The sequence below is a fragment of the Scyliorhinus canicula genome, chromosome 15 (genome assembly GCF_902713615.1).
Source record: "Scyliorhinus canicula chromosome 15, sScyCan1.1, whole genome shotgun sequence".
NCBI lineage: Eukaryota > Metazoa > Chordata > Chondrichthyes > Carcharhiniformes > Scyliorhinidae > Scyliorhinus > Scyliorhinus canicula.
Window position 1 is genome coordinate 74,398,882 of NC_052160.1, and position 15,284 is coordinate 74,414,165.

The 15,284-nt window shown below is 46.0% G+C and overlaps 1 protein-coding gene across 4 annotated transcripts in view; it reads left to right on the top strand.

Annotated features, from left to right (window-relative positions):
- Window positions 1-14,693, top strand: part of fam234a (family with sequence similarity 234 member A) — a 54,467-nt gene extending 39,774 nt beyond the window's left edge. For 2 of the 4 annotated variants that reach the window (XM_038820311.1, XM_038820307.1), the window contains exons 11-12: window positions 609-720; window positions 4,335-5,276. In XM_038820311.1, the coding sequence (XP_038676239.1) occupies window positions 609-720; window positions 4,335-4,543 (321 nt within the window). In that variant the 3' untranslated portion in view covers window positions 4,544-5,276. The other 2 variants (XM_038820308.1, XM_038820310.1) reach the window with 2 other exon arrangements.
- Window positions 14,694-15,284: the final 591 nt, after the last annotated feature.

A 15,284-nucleotide genomic window follows, 5' to 3' on the forward strand; every position in this document is an offset into this window, starting at 1 on the left:
GGAGGCCATTCGGCCCATCGAGTCTGCACCAGCCCGTACAAAGAGCACCCTACTGAAACCCACGTATCTACCCTATCCCTGTAACCCAATAACCCCGAAGTGTTGCATGTTTTGGACACTAAGGGGCAATTTTAGCATGGCCAATCCACCTTACCCACACATCTTTGGACTGTGGGAGGAAACCGGAGCACCCGGAGGAAACCCACGCAGACACAGGGAGAATGTGCAGACTCCGCACAGTCACCCAGCCGGGAATCAAACCTGGGACCCTGGAGCTGTAAAACATCCGTGCTAACCACTATGCTACCGTCTTCAGTTTGAAAGGCTACTCTCATTTAATGAAGACTTGTAGTCCTGGGAGAGGTGTGGTATTTAAAGGAGGCCTCCCTGGCCCACTCACGGGAATCTAATGCCAGGCTTCAGCCTCAGTAGTGGGCTCATCCGCATCCTAAGCCGCTTCCACTTTGACCCATAATTCTGTGCTGATATTTTTCTTCAAATGAGCCATGTATTCCAATCTCATTTTTTCCATCAACCTATTATTATTCCTCTTTTAAAACGAAAATTTATTGGTGCTGTAGGTTTTAATTGTTTTTTTTAATCCTCAGGTACCTGAAGATTTAACTGAGAACAGGCATTATCTCTATATGGTTCATCCATCACATCCAAACATCATTCTGGAGCTAAGAAACAGCACTGAGAATGTGCTTGCCTATACCAGTAAGTTATTCTACCATATAATGGATCATCAGTTGCTGATAAATTTAATTAAAATACCATACTTTTGTTTTCTATGACAATTTGTAGAGACTAAGATGAATTGGGCATGATCCTAGAAACCTTTACGTATCAACAAGGGCCTGCGAGTTTGCAGCCATGGAGCTCAGGGAGTTGGCCATCCCTATCTGTGTCTGGGCAACGTGGCCAGCACCTGGGCAATGGCGCTGATGCCCTCAGCGATGGCCTGCAGAGACCGGGCCACGGTCTGCAGAGACTGGGCCACGGCTTGCAGAGACTGGGTCATGGCCTGCTGAGACTGGGCCACGGCATTGAGCGCCTCTGCGATCTGCCACTGGCTCTGGCTCATGGCTTCCTGTGAGAGGGCAGCCATGTCCTGGGCCACAGACACCACCTGCACGGAAAGCCCCAGGCCTTGCATACTGCTCCCCATGTCTGACACCGTCACCCCCATTGCCTCCACCGCGGACGCTACCCTTGTGGTTTCGGCCTGGGTGGCACGCATGACCGGCACCACTCACTGCTCCTGAACGCGGGTGGACTCCTCCACCTGCGTTTGCAGCTGCCTCAAGTCGGCCGTCACCCCCTTCGATTGTCCCTGGGTCCGTGACTGCATGAGGTCTATGGGTGGGTGTGGTAACTCTAGGAACCCGGGACCTGTCTGGGCGGCAGATGGTTGCTTGCGCCGGAATGCCCTCCGGCCCCTCGGCTGCTCCTACCTCCATCTGCTGTACCGGGACGGCTGTGGTGTGCACACCAGTGAGTGTACCAGAAGCCTCATCGCTAAAGTGCCCAACCGAGGCGTGTGTCTCTGTGATGGTGGAGGGTGTATGAGATAGCCGTGGCGTTGTGTCGTGCTCCTCATCCGACCCAAAGTCCATGGTCCTCTGGGGTGGTGTTTGCTGTCCACCTATGTCCTGTGTATCAGTGTCCTGGGTAGGGGTGTCCTGAGTAGGGGTGCCCTGGCTCAGCTGCGACGGGGGCCTGTGGATACCCCCTCGTCGCTGGGTGTGGCCCCTCGGCGTAGCTGCACTCGCACGAGACGGGGGCGTCGTCTCCCTGGTGCTCCGGGTCTGTCCCTGGCTCGTGGCCGCCCTGGAACTTCCTGGGGGTGTCGTATGCCTGATGGGCCGGTCTCTCCCTGTCCCGTGGCTGCCCTGGATCGTCCTGCGGGTTGGTCGGCATCCGCGAGGACAGGTGCCTTGATGTTTGGTCCAGCAATACACAATACAGCATGCGTGGTTAGACATGCAGATGGGGATATGGGGGCATGGGGGAAGGGGAAAGGGGGGGGGGCAGGCCGTGTGGGGTCTCACTTGGTTGTGCGCACTCGACCTCTGCATCCGCAACTTCCCGGTCCTCGGGTCCGCCTGTGAGTCCAGGGCCGCCCTCCTGAACGGTTAGTGGTCGCACATTAGCTGGACCCCCTCCGGTCCTCTCCACTCCCGATTGTTGTATCATAGAATTTACAGTGCAGAAGGAGGCCATTCAACTCATCGAGTCTGCACCGGCTCTTGGAAAGAGCACCCTACCCAAGCCCACACTCCCACCCTACCCCCATACCCTGTAACCCCACCCAGCACTAAGGGCAATTTTGGACACTCAGGGCAATTTAGCATGGCCAATCTACCTAACCTGCACGTCTTTGGACTGTGGGAGGAAACCGGAGAACCCGGAGAAAACCCACGCAGACACGGAGAGAACGTGCAAACTTCACACCAAGCCGGGAATCGAACCTGGGACCCTGGAGCTGTGAAGCAATTGTGCTAACCACTGTGCTACAGTTGTGTGCGCGCTTCTCCTGTGGGGGACGCGTGGGTGGCAGGGATAAAGGGCAGAGAAATACATGCAGGCCTGCAGTTGTTGTGTATATTGGCAGAGGTGCGCACCCCATCCTGCCACTGCAAGCTGCATGGGTGGGTGCAACCATGTCAGTTGCACCTGGGCCTGTGCCGCACATCGGAGGTTTGGGGGGGGGGGGGGGGGTCCTCACCCTGGCTGCCCTGACAAGGTCATTGACATTCTTGTGGCACTGGGCACCTGTCCTTGGTGTTACAGCCACGGCACTGACGGCCTCTGCCACCTCCCTCCACAGGCGCCAGCTGAGGCGTGGAGCGACCCTGCGGCCGTGACCAGGGGACAGGGCTCCTTCCTCTCGTCCATGCGTTCAGAAGGGCCTCGATGTCCTGCTCCCGGAACCTTGGCGCTGGAACCATCTTGGCGGGTCTCCGGGAGGGGGGGGGGGCATCTTTTGTGCTGCAGCGCCGCACATCCGTGACAGGTGACGCCATCATGAATGGCGTCACATCGCTGCTAGCCCATTCCGGGCTAGAGATTTTGTGCCGTTTGGAGGGGCCCGACCGCCGGAGTGATTTGCGTTGTTTTTGGCGCCGGGTTACGACCATCGCACGATTATCGGAGAATCCCGCCCCTGTTCCTGATTATTTTCAAAAAGTATTCTGTAAAAAGTCTGTATTTCCAGTAGTGAAGCCCATGTTACTCACAAGTCTCTTGGGTCTTCAATATCATCTGGACAAAACTTAAATCAGGTTTATCTGTATAGAACAAAGAATAGTTGGGATTAATTAATAGCAACGATACAAGTCAGAAAATACACCAGTTCATGAAAATGTTTCCTCTCATCACAGAACCCTTAGTGATTCTACGAACATGTGAGAGGACTTAAAACTCCACCCTATCAGAGTCCTGCCCCTCAGGGCCAACATAAATTTTGTTGATCAATCCATGAGTATTGTTCAGTTCTTCCCTCATCAGTGTCTGTTCAGTAGAGCTGTGAATTATCTGTCATGAAATGTAGGTAGTCATGTCACGTCAAGTCGGCGAGGTTTGGATATTCAGTGAGGGAGAATCATGTAATGGGTAGGCCCTTTAATTTTATGTAAATTCATTAAAATGTATTTAAATGGAGGGCGGAAACCTTGTTACGTCACCAGCGAAGGGTGGGGAAAATCAGGAAACAGGATCCCGCCGCCGAGAATCTCACTTCCCGACTCTCGCAGGTGTTTGCACCTGCATCGCTGTTTTACACTTGCAGTGAACACAGGTGCAAAATCACCCCCAATGCCTGTCTTCCTCTCAACAACTCCACCAACCCCAAAAAGAACCTTTCTAATTTTGCCTTTTTTCCCCCTAACTTCACCTTTTCCGCCACTACCTCCCTCGAGTACAAGGAGTGCTCGGTTCCTCAAGATTGTTAAAACAGGCATTATGTGGGGAAAGGATGACCTTTCTCTGCGAGTGGAAGGTAATTCCTGGTCTGCAGTAATGTGGTGAGTAGTTCTAATTATAGCTGCCCATTGAGAAAGATTGTAAAATAGACGTCTACTCTTCCTGTCAGGTGGTTGAGCTTAAGAATTCTGTCAATGGGAGTCATAAAAAATATGTTTTAAAAATAGGTTGATGGATTCAGATCCAATGAAAGTCAGCAGTCTAAATTGTAAAGTAAACAAGAAATTTATGAATGTAAAGTATACGCAATTATCACATACCTGCTATTTTACCACTTACTTGCCATTTTGATATTACTATTAATGCTCTAAGGGAAAAATACAACATTGTCATACATTGTTTTGCAGCTGCCTTATTTGAACCAAGTAGACATGCTTGCAATGTACTGCTGACGGGGCAACCTATAGGAAGCAAACCAGGACCACTGACTATCACCAAACAAAAATTGAAGGATGCCATCTCTTTGAGCACGGTTAGACGTCTAAACCAGGGGAACGACGGCTTCAGTGATGCCGAACTTAAGGAATATTTCTATAGAATGCGTTACAGAGGCTAAATGGTAAATGAGAAAAATCTCAATGACAAAAGTACTTCTCTTCATTACTAGATATATTTATGTATATAAGATATTTCTTATTTTATTTCTTGCTGGCCAAAAACATTTGCTTGCGAAATGTATTTTATGAATAATTTGAAAACTTCATAATTAAGCCTTCTGAATTTAGAGTTTCACCAAATAATTAGCTTCCAAAAGGGGAAATTCAAAATTGCTATTAAAACTTAAAACAAAATTGTAATTTAAATAGGCAATGTTCCCTAGTAACTTTTGCAGCGATACTCACTGATACCTTTTATTAGCTTATTACGTTGAGCAAACTGTAGCCTTTGCTGTGATTTTCTTAATTAAATCCAAAGTTTTTTAATTACAAGCATTTTGCCTCATTTAATTTGAAAAGCATCTTTTTGATCACTTGATTTGAATTCACAGGGCACAACTTTACTCTCTCTGACTCATTTGTGTGTCTTCTTATTTGAAACACAAATAAAATGTGAATTCATGAATTAGTATAAATTATGTTTGTGCCAAGAAAACCCCAAGGAAATGCAAAGCAGTTCTGAAACTTTTCAATATTTAAACTAATCTTTAAACTACCTCTAAATAATCCCATTTTGTTCAACAGTGTGAATATTATCTGAAATTTACATGATGTCCGCTATTTGGGAAAGAAATGACCATATCTGACAATAGTGCACTATTTGTGAATTAAAACATAGGCACCAGTTATGGACACCTGAGTGCATTAGTTTACTTTTCTGAAACTCTGGGCACCATTTGTAAGCAATGGGATCAGTGAGTGGTATTCTTCCAACCTTTACTGAGATGGGGATCTGAAAATAAACCTCAAATGTGTTTGCACCAAGAAGAACGCATTGGAGAAGAAAGCCTGTGCAACCTCGTTGAGAGTTAAAATGTTGATTTATTAATTAGTCCCCAGTGGCTCATAGGGCACCCAACCTTGTACAGTCTATTTCCCAGACTTCTGCTCTCATCCTTTGCCCTCCCTCCGAGAGCCACGATAGGGTCCCCCCGCCCATAAATTCCACACCATCAACCTCCACATGTAAAGAATCAGCCTCCAGCATGAGGACAACATCAATTACAAAGTACCGTTCCCTCTACGACACTCTGGTGCACTCAATAAACAGCTGGTGGGAAAGCACATATATTTTTATTTTCTGTGTTTAAATTATGCCAGGAAGAACTGATTATGAAGTATACATGTTGATATTATTTAAAGGGTAGCTAAAATGCAGATGGACTTGGGTAGCTCTATTTTATTTACTGCTTCCATATTTTACTTCTCCCAAAAAATATGTATTGCAACAGGGAAAGGCAGTGGCTTAATGGTATTGTCACTGGGCTAGTAATCCTGGGCCATGCTCTGGGAACCCGAGTTCCAATCCCACCGTGGCAGATGGTGAAATTTGAATTCCAATTTTAAAAAATTTTGGTTGGAAACCATTGTCAATTGTTGTGAAAACCCATCTAGTTTATGAATGTCCTTTAGGAAGGAAATCTGTCACGCTTACATGGACCCCAAACTCACAGCAATGTAGTTAACTCGTAAACACTCTCGGGAGATGAACAATAAATGCTGTCCAGTTGGTGACGCCCACATCTCATGAACTAATCTTTAAAGATTTGCCAGGGGAAAACTAGAAATCTGGTGAAATAGTTGTCCTGTTAAATTTAACGGCAGGACCTCATTATCAGGTGCACAGATTTCAGCTGGGAACCATTGGGGACAGACCCAAAATTTGTGAGTCGGACTGACAATCAGGAGGGAAAACTTTGGGTCTAAGTGTTGGTGGGGGGGAGGGGTGGTGAGGGTTCTGGATCGATGATCAAAGGGAAGTTCAACATATCACAGCAGCGAGGAGAGGCATGATTGTCATGTTTGCTTGAGGCGCTTTCCTACATTTATTGACTCCTAGGAAGTGCTCTAAAAAGCACTTGCCTGTGGAGCAAGCTAATCCCAAAGTCTATTTAGCTGCAACTTTCTGAATCCTGCAGATCTTGGTCAGCAACCGCTAAGTTTATCCCAACTGCAGTAGGAACTTGATTGAAACATTGGAGGCTGAACTCTCCACGATGGCTCACAAGCCACTGCCATGAAATGAATGACAGTGAACAGACATTAACAATTTTGCAATTGCTCAATTTTATTTCTTTCCCTCTCTGTGGTAGGTGTCTCTGTACCAATGTGGTAGATATTAAGGCATTGTTTTAACATTTCTGTATTTTTTGTTTTGTTATGCTTCAGTTTGAACAACCAAAGTTTTTTGGCTAAATAGAGAAAGACTTGAGTGTTTATCACTACATTACAAAGTGGTGTAGAAGTGTGAATTTAAAAGACATGAAACAACAGTGTCTTTTTTTGTGAATTGTATTGGTATAAACCTGCTCAAGGGCGATGTATCTGAAATATTGGCCACACAAATTTATTTTGTTATTTATTTTATTCATTCATGGGACATGTGTGTAGCAGGCTGTGTCAGCATTTATTGCCCATCCCTAAATGCAAAAGGGGGCAGTTAAGAGTCAATCACATTGCTGTGGGTCTGGAGTCACATGTAGGCCAGACCAGGTAAGGACGACAGATTTCCTTCCCTAAAGAACATTAGTGAAGCAGATGGGGTTTTTGTTACGACAATGGTTTAATGGTCATCATTAGACTTTTAAAATTCCAGATATTTTATTGAGTTTAAATTCCATCACCTGCCGTGGTGAGATTCGTACCTGGGTCTCCAGATCATTATCCCGGGTTTCTGGATTACTAGTCTAGCGACAATACCACTATGCCACCGCCTCCCCAATGTTATGTTAATATAGTGTTCTATAAAATGTCGCAATATATTTTGTACTTGCATCATGTATTTATGGTCCGTTTAATTAAGTAAAACTGTACAAAGTAATCAACCATGATTTTTTAAAATTAAATCTAGTGATCCCAGATTTGCCATATGGTTAAAATGCATATAGATGCTGTGTATTGCCAACATTTTCTATTTTTGGATTTTTAAACTCATCTCAATATAAACTAATACCAATTATTTGTAGACTTTGGGCAGGATTCTCCGATCTCGTCCATTGCTACCCGTAGCAAGGGAGAACAAAGAATTTGGCGTTCCAGCCAAACCTCCATTCACTTTCAGTGGGACAGGAGAATCTCAGTCGCGAACGAGGTCGGAGATTTTCAGTGTTAGTCTTTTCAAGCACTCCTTGAGACCATAGAACATAGAAAAATACAGCACAGAACAGGCCCTTCGGCCCACGATATTGTGCCGAACTTTTATCCTAGATTAAGAACAAATTAATTTACATCCATTCTACCGTAATCCATGTACCTATCCAATAGCCGCTTGAAGGTCCCTAATGTTTCCGACTCAACTACTTCCACAGGCAGTGCATTCCATGCCCCTACTACTCTCTGGGTAAAGAACCTACCTCTGACATCCCCCCTATATCTTCCACCATTCACCTTAAATTTATGTCCCCTTGTAATGGTTTGTTCCACCCGGGGAAAAAGTCACTGACTGTCTACTCTATCTATTCCCCTGATCGTCTTATAAACCTCTATCAAGTCGTCCCTCATCCTTCTCCGTTCTAATGAGAAAAGGCCTAGCACCCTCAACCTTTCCTCGTAAGACCTACTCTCCATTCCAGGCAACATCCTGGTAAATCTCCTTTGCACCTTTTCCAAAGCTTCCACATCCTTCCTAAAATGAGGCAATCAGAACTGCACACAGTACTCCAAATGTGGCCTGACCAAGGTTTTGTATAGCTGCATCATCACCTCACGGCTCTTAAATTCAATCCCTCTGCTAATGAACGCTAGCATACCATAATCCTTCTGCACAGCTCTATCCACTTGAGTGGCAACTTTCAAAGGTCTATGAACATAGACCCCAAGATCTCTCTGCTCCTCCACATTGCCAAGAACACTACCGTTAGCCCTGTATTCCGCATTCATATTTGTCCTTCCAAAATGGACAACCTCACACTTTTCAGGGTTAAACTCCATCTGCCACTTCTCAGCCCAGCTCTGCATCCTATCTATGTCTCTTTGCAGCCGACAATAGCCCTCTTCGCTATCCACAACTCCACCAATCTTCGTATCGTCTGCAACTTTACTGACCCACCCTTCAACTCCATCATCCAAGTCATTAATGAAAATCACAAACAGCAGAGGACCCAGAACCGATCCCTGTGGTACGCCACTGGTAACTGGGCTCCAGGCTGAATATTTGCCATCCACCACCACTCTCTGACTTCTATCGGTTAGCCAGTTTGTTATCCAACTGGCCAAATTTCCAACTATCGCATGCTTCCTTACTTTCTGCATAAGCCTACCATGGGGAACCTTATCAAATGCCTTACTAAAATCCATGTATACTACGTCCACTGCTTTACCTTCATCCACGTGCTTGGTCACCTCCTCAAAGAATTCAACAAGACTTGTGAGGCAAGACCTACCCCGTACAAATCCGTGCTGACTATCCCTAATCAAGCAATGTCTTTCCAGATGCTCAGAAATCCTAGCCGTCAGTACCCTTTCCATTACTTTGCCTACCACCGAAGTAAGACTAACTGGCCTGTAATTCCCAGGGTTATCCCTATTCCCTTTTTTGAACAGGGACACGACATTTGCCACTCTCCAATCCCCTGGTACCACCCCTGTTGACAGTGAGGACGAAAAGATCATTGCCAACGGCTCTGCAATTTCATCTCTTGCTACCCATAGAATCCTTGGATATATCCCGTCAGGCCCGGGGGGGAACTTGTCTATCCTCAAGTTTTTCAAAATGCCCAACACATCTTCCTTCCTAACAAGTATCTCCTCGAGCTTATCAGTCTGTTTCACACTGTCCTCCAACAATATGACCCCTCTTATTCGTAAATACTGAAGAAAAATACACGTACAAGAGCTCTCCTATCTCTTCAGACTCAATACACAATCTCCCGCTACTGTCCTTGATCGGACCTACCCTCGCTCTAGTCATTCTCATATTTCTCACATATGTGTAAAAGGCCTTGGGGTTTTCCTTGATCCTACTCGCCAAAGATTTTTCATGCCCTCTCTTAGCTCTCCTAATACCTTTCTTCAGTTCCCTCCGGGCTATCTTGTATCCCTCCAGCGCCCTGTCTGAACCTTGTTTCCTCATCCTTACATAAGTATCCTTCTTCCTCTCAACAAGACATTCGACGTCTCTTGTCAACCATGGTTCCCTCACTCGACCATCTCTTCCCTACCTGACAGGGCATACATATCAAGGACATGTAGTATGTGTTCCTTGAACGAGTTCCACATTTCAATTGTGTCCTTCCCTGACAGCCTATGTTCCCAACTTATGCACTTCAGTTCTTGTCTGACAGCATCGTATTTACCCTTCCCCCAATTGTAAACATTGCCCTGTTGCACGCACCTATCCCTCTCCATTACTAAAGTGAAAGTCACAGAATTGTGGTCACTATCTCCAAAATGCTCCCCCAGTAACAAATCTATCACTTGCCCTGGTTCGTTACCAAGTACCAAATCCAATATGGCCTCCCCTCTGGTCGGACAATCGACCTACCGTTAGAAAAGCTTCCTGGACACACAGCACAAACACCATCCCATCCAAACTATTTGATCTAAAGAGTTTCCACTCAATATTTGGGGAGTTGAAGTCACCCATGACTACTACCCTGTGACGTCTGCACCTTTCCAAAATCTGTTTCCCAATCTGTTCCTCCACATCTCTGCTGCTATTGGGGGGCCTATAGAAAACTCCCAACAAGGTGACTTCTTTCCTATTTTTGACTTCAATCCATACTACCTCAGTAAGCAGATCCTCCTCGAACTGCCTTTCTGCAGCTGTTATACTATCTCTAATTAACAATGCAACCCTCTCTTTTACCACCCTCCCTAATCTTATTGAAACATCTATAACCAGGAACCTCCAACAACCATTTCTGCCCCTCTTCTTTCCAAGTTTCCAAGTACCGATCCATGCCTTAAATTCACCCACCTTATTCCTGATGCTTCTTGCGTTGAAGTATACACACTTCAACCCATCTCCGTGCCTGCAAGTACTCTCCTTTGTCAGTGTTACCTTCCCCACAGCCTCACTACACGTTTTGACGTCCTGAACATCGGCTCCCTTAGTTGCTGGACGACAAGTCCGGTTCCCATTCCCCTGCCAAATTAGTTTAAACCCTCCCGAAGAGTACTAGAAAACCTCCCTCCCAGGATATTGGTGACCCTCTGGTTCGGATGCAACCCGTCCTGCTTGTACAGGTCCCACCTTCCCCAGAATGCGCTCCAATTATCCAAATACCTGAAGCCCTCCCTCCTACACCATTCCTGCAGCCACGTGTTCAACTGCACTCTCTCCCTATTCCTTGCCTCGCTATCACGTGGCACCGGCAACAAACCAGAGATGACAACTCTGTCTGTCCTGGCTTTTAACTTCCAGCCTTACTCCCTAAACTCGTTTATTACATCCACACCCCATTTCCTACCTATGTCGTTGGTACCAATGCGCACCACGACTCCTGGCTGCTCACCAGGAGCCTGAAGACATGATCCAAGACATCCCTGGCCCTGGCACCCGGGAGGCAACATACCTTCCAGGAGTCTCGCTCGCGACCACAGAATCTCCTATCTATTCCCCTAACCATTAAATCTCCTATAACTATTGCTTTTCTATTCTCCCCCCTTCCCTTCTGAGCCCCAGAGCCAAATTCAGTGCCAGAGACTTGGCCGCTAGGGCCGTCCCCCGGTAGGTCATCTCCGCCCCTCTCTCTCTCTCTCTCTCTCTCCCTTCTTCCCCCCCCCCCCCCAACAGCATACAAAACGGTATACTTGTTTCGAAGGGGAACCACGAGGGATCCCTGCACTGTCTGCACGTTCGTTTTCTTTCCCCTGACTGTATCCTAGCTACTCTTGTCCTGTACCTTGGGTGTGGCTACCTCCCTGTAACTCTTCTCTATTACCCCCTCTGCCTCCCGGATGATCCGAAGTTCATCCAGCTGCAGTTCCCTTAAACAGGCCGGGATTCTCCTCTATCCGCCATCGGGCAAGTCCCCGCACCTTTAGGGGCCAAGCCCTCACATTGAGGGGCTACGCCCGCGCCGGAGTGGTTCCCACTCCGCCGGCTGGCGTGAACGGCCTTTGGTGCCACGGCAGCCGGGGCCGAAAGGACTTCGCTGGCCGACATAAGTCCACGCATGCGCCGGATCATCAGCGGCTGCTGACGTCATACCGGTGCATGCGCAGGGGAGAGGGTCTCTTCCGCCTCCGCCATGGTGAAGACCATGGCAAAGGCGGAAGAAAAAGAGTGCCCCCATGGCACAGGCCCGCTCGCCGATCGGTGGGCCCCGATCGCGGGCCAGGCCTCCGTGGGGGCACACCCCCGGGGTCAGATCGCCCCGAGGACCCCGGAGCCCGCCCACGCCGCCAATCCCGCCGGTCAGGTAGATGGTTTAATCCACGCCGGCGGGAGAGGCCTGTCAGCGGTGGGAATTCGGCCCATCGCGGGCCGGAGAATCGTCGCGGAGGGTCCGCCGACCGGCACGGGGGAACCGCTGACTGGCAGTGCGTGATTCCCGCCCCCGCCGTATCTCGGGGCGGAGAATTCGGGACACAGCGGGGGCGGGATTGACGCCGACCCCGGGCAATTCTCCGACTCCCCGGGGGGTCGGAGAATCCCGCCCACGATCTCTGAGGAGCTGGAGTTGGGTGCACTTCCCGCAGGTATAGTCAGCGGGGACACGTTCTATCCCTCACCACCCACATCCTACAGGATGAGCATTCCTCACCACCCACATTTTTCAGGAAAATGTAATCACCATTGATCAATGGATGAATTTAATAATAATGAATATAATGCACTGATTAAAATTAAGCTCCCCACATTATTCCAGGATTACTATGAAATACCTATTTCTTGTTGCTACCTCTAGGTTTCCATTATTAAAGAGAAAACTGGCAGATACATTATCAAGTTTGAGTTGTGTTAGGGAGAACAGGAGGTAAATTAGATAATAGTGGTTAGGTAAAAATATGTTTTGGTTTAAAATGGGTAGCCTAATCCAGATGCGGAAGGGAAGACTGGTGAAACCAAAGAGCTGGCATTTGAGGTTGTCTAAATTCCTTTTGATAATAGCAGCCCCAACTTTGAAAATGAAGTCTTCCTTTGAAACTGTGCTAAATGACCTTCAGAGATATTTGAACACACAATTCATGTCTTTTTACACTGGAATGAAAATAACCTATGGTATGTGGCAGCATTGAATAATGGGTACGCTGGCATAATCAAATTGCAGAAGTATTTAATTACCAACTACTGAAATTTTAGAAAGAGTGGGCAGCAATTTTGTATCCTGAACTCAATGTTTGTGCCCTCAGCTCTGAGTTAGCAACGGGTAGGTCGCAGCCAGAGATTTGAGCATATTCATTCATGCTGATACTGCCAAGGGAGTCCTGCACTCTTTGACGTCCTACCTTTTAAATGAGCCATTAACCCAAGGCCCTTCCCACTCAGGAAAAGGTATGGTATTCCATAGCACAATTCAAAGAGCTGGGCCTTCTCCCCAGTTAATATTTAGCTTACAAACAACCTCAACAGCCACAAACTGTGTTAATGTCAATATCCCTTCAGATTCTGATTTTTGATAGTTCATTGGCCTGAATTCCCTCTGTCTCTCCTCAGATATTGCCAGAGTTGCCATTTCCACCGTTTTCTGTTGTTATTTCCGATTTCCAGCATCTGCAGTACTTTGCTTTTATATAACTTAAAATGCCGAGGGTACCTGATCACGATCCCATTGCTGTTCGAGGGAGGTTGCTGGGTGAAAATTTAGCTTTCGGAATTCATACAACAGCTAACACCGTTCAAAAGTACTTCATTGGCTGTAGAATGCTTTGTGATGTTCTGAAGTTACGACAGGCACTATATAAATGCAAGTCTTTCTTGGAAGAAGAAAGATGGGTTGGCTTTCGAGGTCATAGAAAAATTAATTGTTTCTTTCTGCTTGAACTTAGTGATTTCCCGTCAATAAATTTGGTTTTTAATTAAGTTTAAGGCTGGGATTCTCCGGTCGTTGCAATTCACTTTTCCCGCTGGCAGCACATCCTCACCAACGAGATTCCTGGTGATGTGGCATGGTTACAATGGGAAATCCCATTGACAAGCGGCAGGAAGATAGAATCCAACCGCCAGCGAACGGTGTGGGGCTGAGAAATGGGACACCAAAGAATCTCTCACTAAAAAATGAATTGGTTTCAAACAGAAACCGAGGACATGAGTCTGTCCAATTTCTAAACTACTTGGCATTGTTCGGTAGTGAGATTGAAAAATGAAATGAAATGAAATGAAAATCGCTTATTGTCACGAGTAGGCTTCAATGAAGTTATATGAAAGGCCCCCTAGTCGCCACATTCCAGCACCTGTTCGGGGAGGCCGGTACGGGAATTGAACCTGCGCTGTTGGCATTGTTCTGCATTACCAGCCAGCTGTTTAGCCCACTGTGCTAAATCAGCTACATCAGATCCTGTTCTATCTGAAGTTAACTTTTATCTTTTATTTTAACAAAACTGATCGAAATTGCAAAATTTGGGAATTTGAAACACTTTAATACTTTAATACTCATTAAGTTAAGCAGGCCTTACCAGGTAATTGAATCCAAGCCTGATTGTGGAGCAGAAGAATATTAATACATAAGAATGTTGAAAATTAATTTGACAGAAATTTCAAAAAATATTGACATCATTGAAGTGCCAAAAATGATATCTTATTGTACTCTTCCTCGGAGGGGATTATAGATGTACACAAAGAGTATCCATTACTTTGCCAGTATTTGAACATTAGGTTAATGGTTTATTTTCCTCAATGTATATATTTAAATATACTGATTTTAAAGTGAAATATGTTATTCTATTGCCCATACATTAAACTATTGAATTGATTGTGAAATGAGGTGCTTAGTATTTAGGTGCCTTGCTTTTTATAAGACCACGTTTTTTTTATATATATATCCTTTTCCTGTACTTTGTGCTGTTTCCCAAACTTTTACAATGAAACTTTTGTTCAAAGTTTGAACGTAGTGGGAAGTGCTGTACTGTGGCTTATAATAAATATTTCTGCTTCATCCCGCAAAATATTCTGTTTCCTGGTGTAACCACAGAGACTAAAAATCTTTTTGTGTTGTGACTTTTGAATTTTTTTTCAATTCCAACTTAAGTAAATGGATTTAGATAGTTGCATTACACTTAAACCAATCTGCAAACCTATAGAATAGGAGCAAGCTTAGACTTTTCTCCAAAATGTAATTGTGGAGCAATAAGTCAACTGAACAGGAAGTTGAGGCAATATTAAGTAGCTGTTGTGAAATCGACATCATAATTGCTAGCGCCAAGCGAAATAATTAACTGAGGAGGAGATGACTCTATCTGGAGTTGTAGGAAGTTTGAAGATGTTGAGGCAATTGAGTTGTGACGATTGAGGCACAATACACAATATCACTCAAAGGGGAACTAGAGAAGCATTTGGACTGAAATCAGAAGGGTATGGTGGATAGGTTGTTGAATCTGATTACAGTAGGTTCCTCCGCATTGGTGAACATGGCTGCAAATTCACATTAATTCACATTACGAACTGGAGCATGGGGAGCCAATGGTGGTCGATAAGGAAAAATGGGAAATAGAAGTGGGCAGACATAATTTCGAATGAGTAGGGAAGTGAAGAGTGAA